We start from the raw sequence: 16,974 nt of genomic DNA, 5'->3' as shown, positions 1-16,974 counted from the left end.
CCGTAGCTATTTGGATCTGTAGCTATTACGTAGCTATTTGGATCCGTAGCTATTCTATAGTTATTCACTTCCGTAGCTATTTTGTAGGAAATCGGTAGCTATTTATTTCCGTAGCTATTCCGTAGCTATGGTGGCTACAAAATATTCCGTAGCTATTCCGTAGTTAATCCGTAGCTATAATTTAGCCACGGACCATTATGCTACAAACATTTTTCCGTAGTCATTCCGTAGCTATCCGGTTACAGCTACGAAATAGCTACGGATTGTGTTTTAGCTATTACACCAATTTTCTAGTATTGTAATAAAGATCATCCAATAGATGAACTTCCATCTTACCTAACAGGTATTAGATAGATAAAACCAATAATTCATATCTAATCATATATTTAATGTAAGTGGATGAGCTATGTGCTATTGAGCAAAATTTAAGAAAATCAAGAAAACTTGCTTATAAGAAATGAAACGTGGAAACGTATGAACAATAATAAAGTAAAAGTTGATAAGCTGATTTACTAATCATACCAAACGCGTCCTCATTTTCCATGAACATCAATACTCTCGGCATTTGAACATGAAATCAACGTGGGTTTGTAATTACGTCATATAAAATCATAGAAACGGATGACGTGTCGACACGTAGGATTTGACCGTACAGATCTTATCTTTATCCATAGTAGACAGCACTCAACTTACATTTCTTCTATAAATCGCTGAGCTTTCTCAACAAGCCCAACTACAACAACTACTACAACTCCGAAAATCAAAACCAATTTGCTTTTTGGGTCACTGTCAACACTAATGGCGAAACATATTGTTAATGGTGGAAAAGAGATAATTGAGGAGGACGCATTATTTGCTTCATCATCTTCATTGCAGAAGATGCCTCTTTTATCTCTAAATCACGTCTCCTTCGTCTGCAAATCCGTTCGTAGATCCGTCAAGTTTTACAGTGACGTCCTGGGATTCGTTCTTATTAGACGTCCTTCCTCCTTTGACTTCGAAGGTGCTTGGTGAGTATTATCTCTTCCGGAAATATGATTCCTGTTTTTAGTTCATTAATTTCATGCATGGTTCTAGTAGAAGTTTCTGATACATTTAAGTGGATCAATTGAAATGATAAGTCATAGTTTGAAATGCCTGCATGCTAAATCTTTATAAAAATCCTTGAATGCTGAAATAATGTTAATGATTTGATAAAGGTTGTTCAACGATGGGATTGGAATACATTTGCTAGAAGTTGAGACGACTCCTACAAAAACAAGAGCTATCAATCCAAAAGACAACCACATTTCGTTTCAGTGCACAGATATGGATATCATAATCAAGAAGCTTGAAGGATTGGGTATCAAGTATGTGACAGCGATGGTGAAAGAAGGTGGTGTGGAGGTGAACCAGTTATTCTTCCATGATCCAGATGGATACATGATCGAGATCTGCAACTGCCATGTTCTTCCTGTACTTCCGATCACCTCATGCCCCCTCAAGAAGCTCCCAGCAGCTTCAAAGATCAACAATGGCAGATCCTCCTTCTCCGGTACTTTCAAAAAGCTCACCATATACACTTCTTTATTATTTGATATATTTGTTTATACAGGTAAAACCTAGTTTGTATATGCATATATGTACTCTAATTTGAATTCGGCATATTATTAAAAATGCAGAGAAAATTAGCTCCAAGAATTACAATTGTGGAGAAGATGAAGTGTTGATGATGGACAAGTTTTTAATAGACATGATGGGTATCTCCTTGTAAAATCAAACCAAAGCAAATTAAAGGATGATCAGTTGGATTTGTGGAAAAAATTTTGTATCGTTTGCTAAATGTTTCTTTAAAAATTGACAGTTATCTGTTTAATCTTTGTGTACGTAATTGTGTAATATATATAGTGGAAGAAGAAAGAGAAACCCTTCTGTAAAAATTGCATTTGTTTTCTTCGAATCCAATACGTAAGTAAATGTTAATGTATTTTTTTTTTTTCATCACACCTATTAATATGCTATGCCTCTTGGCCTTTTTTTTTCATTGGTGAAATATATTATATATATTTGATTAATCGTTAGGTTTGAGCGATCGATTATTGTTTCTATATTATACAATCATCGTGGATCATGTAGTCCCCCATCCATTAATTATTTGTTTTGTTATTACAAATATTAAATGAGATCATAACCACTCTATTAAAAGAAAGATACATTTCAGAACTAACAAGAAGACAAACACTGTTGACGATTGAGTGTACGTTGAATAGAAATATGACTCCTGGTGGGGAATATTGTGTTGGTTTAATTATGATAATCTTATTAAAGTCTCTTCCGTTTTTTATTTTTTATAGATTACCTATTTTTTTCGAAAATGTTAAAAATTTAAAAACATTACTTCTAGCATGGGTTGGTTTTGGCCAAAAACCGAACCCAAATCCATAGCAAAACCAACGGATTCGGGTTCTCGGTTCCGGGTTCGGTTTTCGGTTTTCCGAGATCCGTTCCAGGTTTGATGAATTTAAGCTTTAAACCAACCAATTTGAGTTAACTTAAACTTGAACTATCGTATCAAATTGTGCTGAAGTTATATTGGTATGGTGTTACGTGTGATGGTTTGAATAATAAAGCCAAATCCATTAGGTATAGGTTTCAATGCTCCAGCGATTTGGGATACTCAATTTGTTATGGCTTTTGTTAAGGTTTCGGTTTTTAGTTTCTGTTTTGTCGTTTTAGTTCGTTTTTCAATTTCTGGATTCGGTTTTTCTCATTCTTAGTTTCAACAACTATCTATTTTGTATGCATTTAGGTACTAAATGAAGTTTCTCATTTTGTTTTATGGAAGGGTTGCCACTTACCGTAATCCTTGTTGACATGCCTTCAGAGCACCTATATGGCATGTGTTATAAACGATATAGTTTCATACATCTATTAAAAACAATATAGTTTCATATGTTTATATGGCACTAAGCAAATGGTCGCAAGTTGCGTAGAAACACGTATATATTTTACATTTATACAAAATTATTTATTTTTTAAATATAAAAAATAATTTATTTGTTAAATTTGATATAATAATTCGTATACTAAATTGATATATAATATATTGATTATTTTGAATTATATGATAATATATATATATATATATATATATATATATATATATATATATATATATATATATATATATATATATATATATATATATATATATATATATATAACTGCATAATCTCAATCCTTTGAATGCTTCTACCCGCGAGTTACTCATTAATAAATTTAAATATAATATATGGTTTAATGTTATTTACAGTTGTTATTATTGTTAATTAACTTTTAAAAATTTATTTGCTTAACGTTTTAAATTTTATCATTATAATTATTTAGAATATCAAACATTATTTTTTTATTTTAAATGTAACAATATAATCATTTATATAGAGTTATTTTTAACTATTATTGTAAGTTATTATAAGCTAGTTATTTGAAAACTTTTAACGATTATATAAATATATTTAGAAAATATTTTAGTTAAGCTGAGATTATAATTTAGTTTTTGTATTTAGCACTAAAATTTATGACTTTTAAGTATTCATAAAATATTCATTGAGTTTGTAAGTGGAACTGAAATTTACATTTATTTTGACACTATAATGTTATATTTAAATTAACAATTTAGGTATTTTGTCTAAACTATTTAAAAGTTGTAGCTTTAAACTGATAATGGTTTATATATACAATAATATATTAAATCTAATAGATTATGTATAATATATTAAAAGTTAAAGATATCACTTTATATGGAGAAGTAAATATATTATTTTAATACTGAAATTTAGTTTATTTATAATTACTCTATAGTTTTGATATTTATTTAATCTTATTAACCAACTTATAATCATTATTAAAAAGACACTACAATTTATCACTTTTAACTATTTACCAAATATTCTTTGAGTTGTTTAAGTTAAACTAAAATTTATATTTAAGTTGATTATTTAATCTTATATTCAAATTTATAAATTAAGTAATTTATACAAATTGTTTGCAAGTTGTAACTTTAAATTGATAATGGTTTACATCCAACAATATATTAAAACTAATAAATTAAGTATAATATTTTAAAAGTTAAAAAAACATAACTTTATAAGTAGAATTAAGGATATTCTTTTAATACTGAAATTTAGTTTATATATGATTACACTTTAGGTTTGATATTTATTTAATCTTATTAACCAACTTATAATCATTATTAAAAATAAATTGAAAAGTCATGAGAGTTTTAAATGAATGTGGTGAAAAAAAAATACATGAAAGTTTCAAATAAATGTAGTGTAAAGAAAAATGCTTCCTTTATAAGATATACTAGACAAATACACGAGTGTTGCGCATAAACACCTATATATTGAAGTCTTTACAAATATATATTTAATTTTTTTAATATAACAATAATGTTGTTGTTAAATTTGATATAGTAATTTGTTACTAAATTCATATAATATATAGATTATTTTGAATTTATGAAAATATATACATCTAATATAACTTCATAATTTCAATCTTTTGAATAACTTCTACCCGTAAGTTACACAAGAATAAAATTAAATATAATATATAGTTTAATGTTATTTATAGTTGTTGTTATTATTATTTAATTTTTAAAATTTATTTGCTTAATGTTTAAAATTTCTATCATTATAATTATTTAAAACATCAAACATCTTTTTTTATTTTAATTGTAACAATATAAACGTTTATATAGAGTTATTTTTAAGTATTGTTATTATGAGTTATTTTAAGCTACTTATTTGAAAACTTTTATTGATTATAAAAATATTTTTATGAAATATTTAAATTAAATTGAGATTACAAATTAGTTTTTGGATTTATCACTACATTTTATCACTTTTTACTATGTACAAAATATATTTTGTTTTTTTTTTAAATGGAATTGAAATTTATGTCTAAGTTGACATCGTAGTGTTATATTTAAGTTAACAATTTAAGTATTTTGTACAAATTGTTCAAAAGTTGTATCTTTAAACTGATAATGGTTTATATATAAGACATATTAAATCTAATAAATTTAGTATAATATGTTAAAAGTTAAAGACATAACATTATAAGTAGAAATAAAGATATTATTGTTAGATTGAAATTTAGTTTATTTATGATTACGCTTTATATTTGATATTTATTTAATATTATTAACCAACTTTTAATCATTATTAGAATGACACTATAATCTATCACTTTTAGCTTTTTACAAAATATTTTTTAGGTTGTTTAAGTTAAACTAAAATTTATATTTAAGTTGACCCTCTAATTTTATTTTCAAATTAATAATTTAAATATTTTATACAAATTATTCTAAAATTATATCTTTAAAATGATAATAGTTTAAATCCAACAATATATTAAAACTAATAAATAAAGTATAATACGTTAAAAGTTAAAAAAAAAAACCATAACTTTATAAGTAGAAGTAACGATATTATTTTAATATTGAAATTTAGTTTATATAAGATTACACTTTAGGCTTGATATTTATTTAACCTAATTAATCAAATTATAATTATTATTATAAAGAATTTGAAAAGTGATGTGAGTTTAAATGAATACGCTGAAAGAAAAAATGCATAGGAGTTTTAAATAAATGTGGTGAAAGAAAAAATGTTTCCTTAATTTATAAGTATATATAGATAGATATAGATATAGATAGATACGTGAATGCCCGCGCGTTACACAGAAACACCTATATGGTTGAAGTCTTTAGAAATATATGTTTTTTTAATATAATAATAACATTTTTGTTCAATTTGATATAATAATTCGTATACAAAATTAATATAATATATTGATGATTTTTAATTATATGACAATATATACATCTATTATAACTGCATAATCTCAATCATTTGAATCACTTCTACACACGAATTATACATGAATAAAGTTAAATATAATATATTTTTTAATGTTATTTGTAGTTTTTGTTGTTGTTAGTTAATTTTTTTAAATTTGTTTCCTTAATGTTTTAATTTCTATCATTTTAATTATTTAAAACATTAAACATTATTTTTCGATTTTAAAGGTAACAATATAATCATTTATATAGAGTTATTTTTAACTATTATTAATGCAAGTTATTTTAATATACTTATTTGAAAACGTTTAACGATCATAAAAATATATTTAGGAAATATTTTAGTTAAATTGAGATTATAATTTAGTTTTTGCATTTATCACTACAATCTATCACTTTTAATAATTTACAAAATATTATTTGTGTTTTTAAGTGGGATTGAAAACTGTAATGTTAAATTTAAATTAACATTTTAAGTATATTGTCCAAACTATTCAAAAGTTGTATCTTTAAACTGATAATGGTTTACATACAACAGCATTTTAAATCTAATAAAATAAGTACGATATATTAAAAGTTGAAGACATAACTTTATAAGTAGAAGTAATATGTTATTTTAAAATTAAAATTAATTTATTTATTATTACACTTTAAGTTTGATATTTATTTAACCTTATTAACCAACTTATAATCATTATTTGAAAGACACTACAATTTATTATTTTTAATTATTTATAAAACAGTTTTTGGGTTGTTTATGTTAAACTAAAACTTATATTTAAGTTGACCCTATAATGTTATATTTAAATTAATAATTTAAGTATTTTATAGAAATTATTCCAAAATTGTATTTTTAAAATAATAATGGTTTATATCCAGCAGCGTATTAAAACTAATAAATTAAGTAATATGTTAAAAGTTAACCAACATAGTTTTATAAGTAGAAGTAAATATATTATTTTAATATTGAAATTTATTTAACCTTATTAAACGACCTATAATTATTATTAGAAAGATTTTAAAAAATCATGAAAGTTTCAAATGAATTTGGTGAAAGGAAAAAATACATGAGACTTTCAAATGAATGTGGTGAAAAGAAATATGCTTTCCTTTTTAAGGATAGTATGAGAATCTCCGCGCGTTGCGCAGAAAAGCACCTAAATTGATATATAATATATTGATTATTTTGAATTATATGATAATATATACAACTATTATAACTTCATAATCTCAATCGTTTGAATTATTTTACCCGCGAGTTACACATGAATAAAAATAAATATAGTATATGGTTTAATGTTATTCATAGTTGTTGTTATTGTTAACTAATATTTTATAATGTATTTTCTTAATGTTTTAATTTCTATGATTATAATTTTTTAAAATATCAAACATTACTTTTTTATTATAAATGTAAGAATATCGTCGAGTAGAGACGTGATCCGGAACATGTTTAAGTTGGCGACTCGGCGAGTGCATATTCTGGACTCGGCGAGTCCCCGCTGTTTGATGAAACCCTAAATTTCAAGGGTGTGCACCCTATTTAAACCCTCTTATCCGCCCCTAAGCTCGCCCCCTTCACCCTCAGAGCTCCCAACATCGTTATACCCATATTCCTTGTGAGATTGAAGTGTTTTGGTGTGTTCTTGAAGATTTTGAGGAGAAAGAAGAGTAGACCAAGAAGAGGAGAAGGAGGCCATGCATCCTTGTGTCATCTCAACGTTTTCTTTGAGGTATAACTCATTTCCCCTCTGTTTTCATGCTTGTAGTCTCTATTAGCTACATGAAAGTCCTTCTTGAGCCATTCCCCAAGCTTGTTTGTGCATTGTGGGTTGTAATAAGTTGTTAGCCTCTAGATCTAGGCATGATTGAGTCCCTCGAGCTTGGATCTACTGCCTTTATGGAGTCATATTGCATGAAAGCCCTAGATCTACTCTTTTGGTACATTTTGAGCCCTAAAACCTTCATTGGTGATTATTTACACGTAAAGTTGGAAAATTTACGTGTAATTCATGCCCTAGAAACCCAGATCTAGGAATGGCATGAGTTGGATTCAAGAAAAATCGAGTGTATAGTAATTGCATGTGGCCGACTCGGCGAGTCGAGTCGCGAGTCCCCGAGTTTCCCCCTTTTCGTGTTTGTAGGTTGGAGTAGTGAGTCATAGGGTGTGACTCAGTGAGTTGGAAGCCAGACTCAGTCATGTAGTAACTCGGCGAGTCAATGCCATGACTCGACGAGTTCAGGGCAATCTTTTTGCCTCAAGAACAGACTCGGTGAGTTGTTCATACAGCTCGGCGAGTCTCAGCATAGAGTGTTCGTCGGATGAAGAAGAACTCAGCGAGTTGTTCATACAACTCGGCGAGTAGGATGAAGGACTATTAGCCTTTAGCTTAGAAGGAAAACTCGTCGAGTCAATGCCAAACTCGACAAGTAGAGATGGGTTAGTGGTCAGACAAAGGGATAGGGACTCAGCGAGTTGACAAGCCAACTCGCCGAGTCGGGTCAACTGGAAGTTAACTTTGAGTTTGACTCATGGTTTGGTTAAGGGTAAATGGTCAGTTTACCCTGAGGTCGGTTAGTAGTATTTGACTAAGTGTTTGGTGGGAATTGCAGCCGAAGGATTTCCGGAGCAGCAACAGCAGTAGACAGACCGTTCCCACATAGATCAGCAGCTACGATGTGAGTTACCTTCCAGTAGCGGTGGGTCTATGGCCACAATGCCGACCCACCAGTAGGAATTGTATGATAGATGTTTGTCTATGTGATATTCATCTAGGGTTGCTACTACCTGTGATATGTTATTATACTAGTATGATATGATGCTAAGTGCTAGTGACAGTAGGGGGGAGATAGTCCCCCAGAATAGCGGTCGATAGGGCCAAAGGGGCGGTCATGCCCAACCATGCTAGATAGATTATGTGGTATATGTGTTATGTGGTAGTAGTAGGGGGTGAAATAGTCTCCAGTATAAGGTCGAGAGGACCGAAGGGGAGGCCAGCTCCCAGATATGCTAATTAGTATCCGGTCGAGAGGACCGAAGGGGAGACCAGCACCCAGATATGCTAGTCAGTATCCGGTCGAGAGGACCGAAGGGGAGGCCAGCTCCTATATAGACTAGTCTGTATCCGCTCGAGAGGATCGAAGGAGTAGGTTAGGCACCCAGATATGACTGACAATATATGTATGTTATGTGATTGTATGGTATGTGGTATGTTGGGGGAACTCACTAAGCTTCGTGCTTACAGTTTTCAGTTTTGGTTTCAGGTACCTCTTCTTCGAAGGGGAAAGAGTTGGCGCGGTAGCGGCCCATCACACACATGCTCTGTATTCCGCACCATGAGATCTTCCTGGGGATTTGTACTCTGACATTATTATGTTTTATGAAAATGTTTTTCCAGACATGCGATATCTTTATAAAATGTTATGATCGGTAAACGTTTTATTTCGAATGTTTTGCTAAGTATATGTTTTCAAAAATGCAATTTTTGGCTCGTATTTTTGGGTTGTTACAAGTTGGTATCGGAGCCCTGGTTTGAGGGATTCGGACACACCTTCGGGGTTGTTTGAACTCAAATCGAGGGATTAAAAGATTTTGGAAAGAGAAAATGTTTTCTAAAAGGCTAAGTAAAGGGTTTTAGGAAAGAACAAAGTGTGTGATGTGCGCGACCGGCCAAGCTCAAGTAAGTATTCCCCAAAGTACCCATACAAGCTTATATTATGCTTATCAGTTTCAATAGAGTAGCATGCTAGAATAGGACTAAGGATCTAGGAGAGATGCCCTATGTGCTTGCTTTATGTGCTTCAGTGTATGAAAAGTTACATGCTAGAATTGAGTAGACAACAGTAGGATAGCCTGTTTAGGTTATGACTAATAGTACGAGTTATCATTGTATGCTAGTTCAGTTTTTCTCTACGAGGATAGAGTTGCTTAAGATTGCTTCCTTTTTGTCCAAATGTTGTTTGCTTTGTGCTATGTGGGTTTTGAGTGATGGGAGTTAGCTGTTAGGTGAATACGTTAAGGTCACATGTGATCAGGGTTGAATAATCTCAGAGTGTTGGATTTGACCCTATTGCGTAGCTCTTGTTTGAGTCCTAACCGTGGTAGGGATGAGTCCCCTACTCGAAGGTATCCGAGCCTTGTTGCATGTGATTGTATTCAGGTAATAGCTAATTAGCATCACAAAGAGACCTTCAGCAGCTGAGGACTGGAGGTTTCCTAGGGAAAGCCTAGGATAAGAGTAGCAGTGATCAGCAGTAGTGAAAGGGACCTGGTGGAGTCAAGTTAGTCCTTGGAGAAGGTACGGATAGATCTAGAAGATAGTATTGGCCCGTACTACTGAAAGCAGAGGATCCGTACCCGAACCGAGGAAGGCCAAGATAAGACCAGGGAACTTGTAGTAGGTGTGATCCCTCCAGAGGTGCTGGTATCGCTAACAGTTGTTATTTCTTTTGTATTTCATAATGGTGGTACTACGCTGGAGGCCAGAAGTTGGCAGTACAGGAGTGGGATCGGATTCGGGATCAGGTTCCGAGCCAGTAGATGAGGGGCTACGCGAGTTCATCACGTCAGAGATCACCATAGGCATCCTTGAGTCGAACCCCATTATCTTCGGGTCGATCAAGGAAGGGATATTGGAGATGATGGAGGATTCCCTCAGGGCATTCAGGAGCGACATGGCATCTGGTCAGTCAGGACCCCGCACACTGTCCTTCAAGGACTTCCGGGGTAGTGGTGCGCTGGATTTTCACGGGGCGAAGGACCTCATAGCTGCCAGATGATGGATTGCAGACATTGAGTCTGCACATTTGACTAGCTCCTTCCCTGAGGGGTCGAAGGTGAGATATGCAGTAGGATGTTTGAGGGATCGGGCTAGGGATTGGTGGGAGTCCGTTGGCGACTCGTTGGGAGCCTCGGCTGTCAAGGCTATGACCTGGTCGGACTTCGTGACCAAGTTTAGGGCAAAGTTTGCGTCGGCTGTCGAGCTTCAGCAGCTGGCCAGGGAGTTCCTAGATATGAGACAGACGACGGAGACTATGGCGGAGATCACCGCCAAGTTCCGGGAGAGGGCATCGCTGGTGCCCCAGTACGCAGGTGACGAGGATATGAGGAGGACCCGTTATCACGACATTCTACGAGCTGATATACGGGAGTATGTCTATTCTTCAGCTTGCCCTACCCTGGACTCTATGGTTGCCAGGGCAAGGGAGAGGGAGATAGATTTGGAGCACATTCGGAAGAGGAAGGCGGAGCAGGGGCATGTTATGGGGGCTTCGGGGAAGAATCCCAAGGGATCAGATGCGGGGCCGAAAGGCCAACATGGGCAGGGTCGCTGCAGGAAATGTGGCAAGACGCACGAGGGAGCGTGCAAGTTAGGATCGTCAGGCTGCTACAAGCGTGGAAAGTTAGGACACTTCAGTAGGGATTGTACCGCCCCTGCACCTGTGATTCAGACATCAGAGTTGCTGTGTTTTCATTGTAACTAGAGGGGCCACAAGAAGGCCCATTGCCCCCAGTTGACAGCATCAGCGTCGACTAAGGCGCCGACTCCAGCTACCCTGCGGATTACAGATGGCCGGCAGGGTAAGATAGAGGCTCCAGTGGTGAGGATCCGGATATTTTAGCTAACGACATAGGAGGCTCATGCCGCACCCGATGTGGTGATGGGATCGTTCCATGTGAACGGTATCCCAGTTCAGGTGTTGTTTGACTCGGGTGCCACCCTGTCATTTGTTTCCCTAGCGCTTAGCAAGAAATTTACTGAGTCTTCGGGCATGTTGGATTGCCCTTTAGAGGTAGAGATTGTCGATGATTGATCGGTGCGAGCAACAACAGTGTTCAGGGATTGTGTTCTGAGGTTATTCGAGGAGCGCTATTTGGTGGATTTGGTTCCCATCCCGTTGCGGGGGAACAAGGTGATTATAGGGATGGATTGGTAGAGCCCTAATGGGGAGGTGATAGATTGTGCACAACAGCTAGTGCGGATCAGGACCCCGAGTGGGGGAGAGTTGGTGATCCACGGCGAGAGGCCGCAGCATGGACCTGCAGTATGTTCGGCAGCGAGGGCTAGGCGCTACCTTCGGCAGGGTTGCGCGGTATATGTCGCGTATGTTCTGGATACCCGGGAGACGGGTAAAGCGATGGTGAGCGAGGTTCCAGTGGTGCGAGACTACACTGATGTGTTCCCGAAGGAGCTTCCTGGAATACCTCCGGAGCGCCAAGTAGAGTTTAGGATCGACCTAGTTCCTGGCGCAGCTCCGATAGACAAGGCACCCTATCGGTTGGCTCCTCCCGAGATGCAGGAGTTGTCTACATAGCTGCAGGAGCTGCTAGACAAGGGATTTATTCATCCGAGCAATTCACCCTGGGGAGCCCCGATCCTGTTTGTGAAGAAGAAGGATGGGTCGCATCGGATGTGTATAGATTACCGGGAGCTGAACAAGGTGACGGTGAAGAACTGTTACCCACTCCCGAGGATTGACGACCTCTTTGATCAGTTGCAAGGAGCATCTTGGTTCTCAAAGATTGATTTGCGTTCATGATATTATCAGATGAGGGTCATAGAGGAGGATGTGCAGAAGACCGTGTTTCGGATGCGTTATGGCCATTATGAGTTCATGGTGATGCCATTTGGGCTCACCAATGCTCCTGCCGCGTTCATGGACCTCATGAACCGTGTGTGTAGAGGGATGCTGGGTCGGTCTGTGATAGTTTTCATTGATGACATCTTGGTTTACTCCAAGACGCAGGAGGAGCACGAGGAGCATCTGAGAGAGGTTTTGGAAACCTTAAGGAGGGAGAGCTTGTACGCTAAGTTATCCAAATGTAAGTTTTGGTTGCGTGAGTTGTAGTTCCTTGGGCACCTCGTCAACCAGAACGGGGTTTCTGTAGACCCGGCCAAGGTGGAGGCCGTGATGAGATGGGAGGTTCCGAGGTCTCCATCCGAGATTCGGGGTTTCCTAGGATTAGCGGGCTATTATCGGAGATTCATTCAGGATTTCTCCAAGATTGTCGTACCCCAGACACGGTTGACTAGGAAGGTCGTGGTCTTTCAGTGGGGGCCTAAGTAGCAGGCAGCGTTCGAGATTCTGAGACAGAGATTGTGCGAGGCACCAATCTTAGCCCTGCCCGAGAGCGTAGAAGATTTTGTGGTATATTGTGATGCGTCCATCTCGGGTTTAGGCGCGGTATTGATGTAGGGGGGTCATGTCATTGCCTATGCCTCGAGGCAGCTGAAGCCTCACGAGGCGAACTAACCGAAGCATGATTTAGAGTTGGGGGCGGTGGTCTTCGCCCTCAAGATTTGGCGGCATTACCTCTACAGGGTTCGATGTACCATTTACACGGACCACAAAAGTTTGAGGGACCTCATGGATCAGCCGAATCTGAACATGAGGCAACGTCGATGGTTAGACGTGGTGAAGGATTATGATTACGAGATCCTCTACCACCCGGGGAAGGGCAACGTGGTGGCCAATGCGCTTATCCGTAAGGCGGCACCGATCAGGAATGTGAGTATGAGGATGATGGTGGTGACCCCACTGTTAGAGCAGATTCGGGAAGCTCAACAGGAGGCTATGAAGGAGGAACATCGGAAGGGTGAGCGTATAGTGGGTCAAGTCACCTCCTTCGATTATGATAGCCAAGGGTTATTGACACTACACCATAGGGTGTGGGTGCCGTATCACGGAGGCGTGCACCAGATCTTGATGGAGGAGGCGCACAAATCCCGATTCTCTATTCATCCAGGGGCGAAGAAGATGTATCAGGATCTTCGCCTAGACTATTGGTGTCCCTGCATGAAGCGGGATGTGGCGTGGTACGTCGAGCGGTGTTTGACCTGCAGGAAGGTCAACGCCGAGCATCAGAGACCGCATGGCAAAATGCAGTCGTTGGATATCCCGTTGTGGAAATGGAGGATATTACGATGGATTTTATCATAAAGCTTCCTAGGACGGCGCAAGGAGAAGATTCGATTTGGGTCATTGTGGATCGGTTGATCAAGAGCGCCCATTTTATTCCGATTCAAGAGAGTATCTCGGCCGAAAAGTTGGCCGATATCTATATCAGGGAGATAGTGGCGCGGCACGGGGTGCTAGTGTCAGTGATATCAGATCGAGATGTGCGGTTCACTTCCAAGTTTTGGAAGAAGTTTCATGATGAGTTGGGCACTCGTCTACATTTTAGCACCGCCTTTCACCCATAGAAGGATGGTCAGAGCGAGCGGACCATTCAGACCTTGGAGGATAAGTTGCGGGCTTGCGTGTTAGACTTCGGTGGTAGTTGGGATACCTATCTTCCCTTGGCAGAGTTCTCGTACAACAGTAACTACCACGCGAGTATTGACCGTCCCCCATTTGAGATGTTGTACAGATGGAGGTGTAGGACCCCGATATGTTGGGGTGAAGTTGGCCAAAGGGTCATGGGGAGCACCGAGGTGGTGCTCAAGAAGACCGAGAGGATCCAACAGGTTCGAAGCAGACTTCAGACTGGGCAGAGTCGGCAGAAAAGTTACGCCGACAAGCGTCGATCAGCCCTGGAGTTCCAGGTCGGAGATATGGTTCTCCTGAAAGTGTCGCCTTGGAAAGGTGTCATCCGATTCAGGAAGAGGGGCATGTTGGGCACGAGATATATTGGTCCGTTCAGGGTTGTAGCCCGGGTGGGCAAGGTGGCATATAGGATGGATCTTCCAGCCGAGCTCAGTCAGATCCACAGCACCTTCCATGTCTCCCAACTGTGGAAATGCCTCGTGGATGATTCAGCGGTGGTGCCTTTGGAGGATATACAGGTTGATGATAGTCTGTATTACATTGAGCGCCCAGTCGCAATCCTCGACCAAAAGTCGAATGATCTAAGGAACATGAGGGTGGAACTAGTGAAAGTGCAATGGCAGCACCGCAAGGGTTTGGAATGGACTTGGGAGCTGGTGGAAGAAATGATGGAGCATTACCCCGAGCTGTTTCATGATCAAGCGGCAGACTTCGAGGACGAAGTCTAGAATAAGTGGGGGAGATTTGTACCACCTGGTTCCTGGTACGTAAAATTTATCTAAGTATTTGTCATTTTTAGCCTTGGACTCGGCGAGTTGTAGGTCCGACTCGCCGAGTAGAGACGTGATCCGGAACACGTTTAAGTTGGCAACTCGGCTAGTCCATATTCTAGACTCGGCGAGTCCCCGCTGTTAGATGAAACCCTAAATTTCAAGGGTTTGCACCCTATTTAAACCCTCTTATCCGCCCCTAAGCTCGCCCCCCTTCACCCTCAGATCTGCCAACATCGTTATACCCCAATTCCTTGTGAGATTGAAGTGTTTTGGTGTGTTCTTGAAGATTTTGAGGAGAAAGAAGAGTAGACCAAGAAGAGGAGAAGGAGGTCAGGCATCCTTGTGTCATCTCAGCATTCTCTTTGAGGTATAATTCTTTTCCCCTCTGTTTTCATGCTTGTAGTCTCTATTAGCTACATGAAAGTCCTTCTTGAGCCATTCCCCAAGCTTGTTTGTGCATTGTGGGTTGTAATAAGTTGTTAGCCTCTAGATCTAGACATGATTAAGTCCCTGGAGCTTGGATCTACTGCCTTTATGGAGTCATATTGCATGAAAGCCCTATATCTACTCTTTTGGTGCATTTTGAGCCCTAAAACCTTCATTGGTGATTATTTACACGTAAAGTTGGAAACTTTACGTGTAATTCATGCCCTAGAAACCCAGATCTGTGAATGGCATGAGCTGGATTCAAGAAAAATCGAGTGTATAGTAATTGCGTGTGGCCAACTCGGCGAGTCGTCCCTCGGACTTGGCGAGTCGAGTCGCGAGTCCCCGAGTTTTCCCCTTTTCGTGTTTGTAGGTTGGAGTAGTGAGTCATAGGGTGTGACTCAGTGGGTTGGAAGCCAGACTCACTCATGTAGTAACTCGGCGAGTCAATGCCATGAATCGGCGAGTTCAGGGCAATCTTCTTGCCTCAAGAACATACTCGGCGAGTTGTTCATACAGCTCGGCAAGTCTCAGCATAGAATGTTCATCGGATGAAGAAGAACTCGGTGAGTTGTTCATACAACTCAGGGAGTAGGATGAAGGACTATTGGCCTTTAGCTTACAAGGAAAACTCGTCGAGTCAATGCCAAATTCGACGAGTAGAGATGGGTTAGTGGTAAGAAAAAGGATAGGGACTCGGCGTGTTGACAAGCCAACTCGGCGAGTCGGGTCAACTGGAAGTTGACTTTGACTTTGACTCATGGTTTGGTTAAGGGTAAATGATCAGTTTACCCTGAGGTCGGTTAGCAGTATTTGACTAAGTGTTTGGTGGGAATTGCAGCCGAAGGATTTCCGGAGCAGCAGCAGAAGCAAACAGACCGTTCCCACACAGATCAGCAGCTACGAGGTGAGTTACCTTCCAGTAGCGGTGGGTCTACGGCCACAATGCCGGCCCACCAGTAGAAATTGTATGATAGATGTTTGTCTCTGTGATATTCATATGGGGTTGCTACTACCTGTGATATGTTATTGTGCTAGTATGATATGATGCTAAGTTCTAGTGACAGTAGGGGGGAGATAGCCCCCAGAATACCGGTCGATAGGGCCGAAGGGGCGGTCATGCCCAGCCATGCTAGATAGATTATGTGGTATATATGTCATGTGGTAGTAGTAGGGGGTGAAATAGACTCCAGTATCCGGTCGAGAGGACCGAAGGGGAGGCCAGCTCCGAGATATGCTAATCAGTATCCGGTCGAGAGGACCGAAGGGGAGACCAGCACCCAGATATGCTAGTCAGTATCCGGTCGAGAGGACCGAAGGGGAGGCCAGCTCCCAGATAGACTAGTCTGTATCCGCTCGAGAGGACCAAAGGGGTAGGTCGGGCACCCAGATATGCCTGACAATATATGTATGTTATGTGATTGTATGGTATGTGGAATGTTGGGGGAACTCAGTAAGTTTCGTGCTTACATTTTTTAGTTTTGGTTTCAGGTACCTCCTCTTCGAAGGGGAAAGAGTTGGCGCGGTAGCGGCCCATCACACACATGCTCCGTATTTCGCACCATGAGATCGTCCTGAGTATTTGTATTATGACATTACTATGTTTTATGAAAATGTTTTTCTAGACATGCGATATCTTTATAAAATGTTATGATCGGTAAA

The 16,974-nt window shown here is 38.4% G+C and overlaps 1 protein-coding gene across 1 annotated transcript; it reads left to right on the top strand.

Moving 5' to 3' along the window:
- Window positions 1–718: 718 nt before the first annotated feature.
- LOC145006371 (glyoxylase I 4-like) lies at window positions 719–1,980 on the top strand. The gene is made up of 3 exons (XM_078965458.1): window positions 719–1,010; window positions 1,200–1,534; window positions 1,662–1,980. The coding sequence occupies exons 1-3, from the start codon at window positions 799–801 to the stop codon at window positions 1,751–1,753; spliced, it is 639 nt and encodes a 212-aa protein (XP_078821584.1). The 5' UTR covers window positions 719–798; the 3' UTR covers window positions 1,754–1,980.
- The last annotated feature ends 14,994 nt before the right edge of the window (window positions 1,981–16,974 follow it).

This window comes from Lactuca saligna, chromosome 7 (genome assembly GCF_052625555.1).
Source record: "Lactuca saligna cultivar CGN05327 chromosome 7, ASM5262555v1, whole genome shotgun sequence".
In the NCBI taxonomy this organism is placed as follows: domain Eukaryota; kingdom Viridiplantae; phylum Streptophyta; class Magnoliopsida; order Asterales; family Asteraceae; genus Lactuca; species Lactuca saligna.
The sequence above is the reverse complement of the archived record's forward strand: the minus strand, read 5'-3'. Positions and strand labels throughout refer to the sequence as shown.

Coding starts and splice junctions, on each gene's coding strand:
- LOC145006371 (XM_078965458.1), top strand. CDS start 799: ATGGCGAAACATATTGTTAATGGTGGAAAAGAGATAATTGAGGAGGAC. Junction 1,011..1,199: donor TTTGACTTCGAAGGTGCTTG/GTGAGTATTATC, acceptor GATTTGATAAAG/GTTGTTCAACGATGGGATTG. Junction 1,535..1,661: donor TGGCAGATCCTCCTTCTCCG/GTACTTTCAAAA, acceptor TTAAAAATGCAG/AGAAAATTAGCTCCAAGAAT.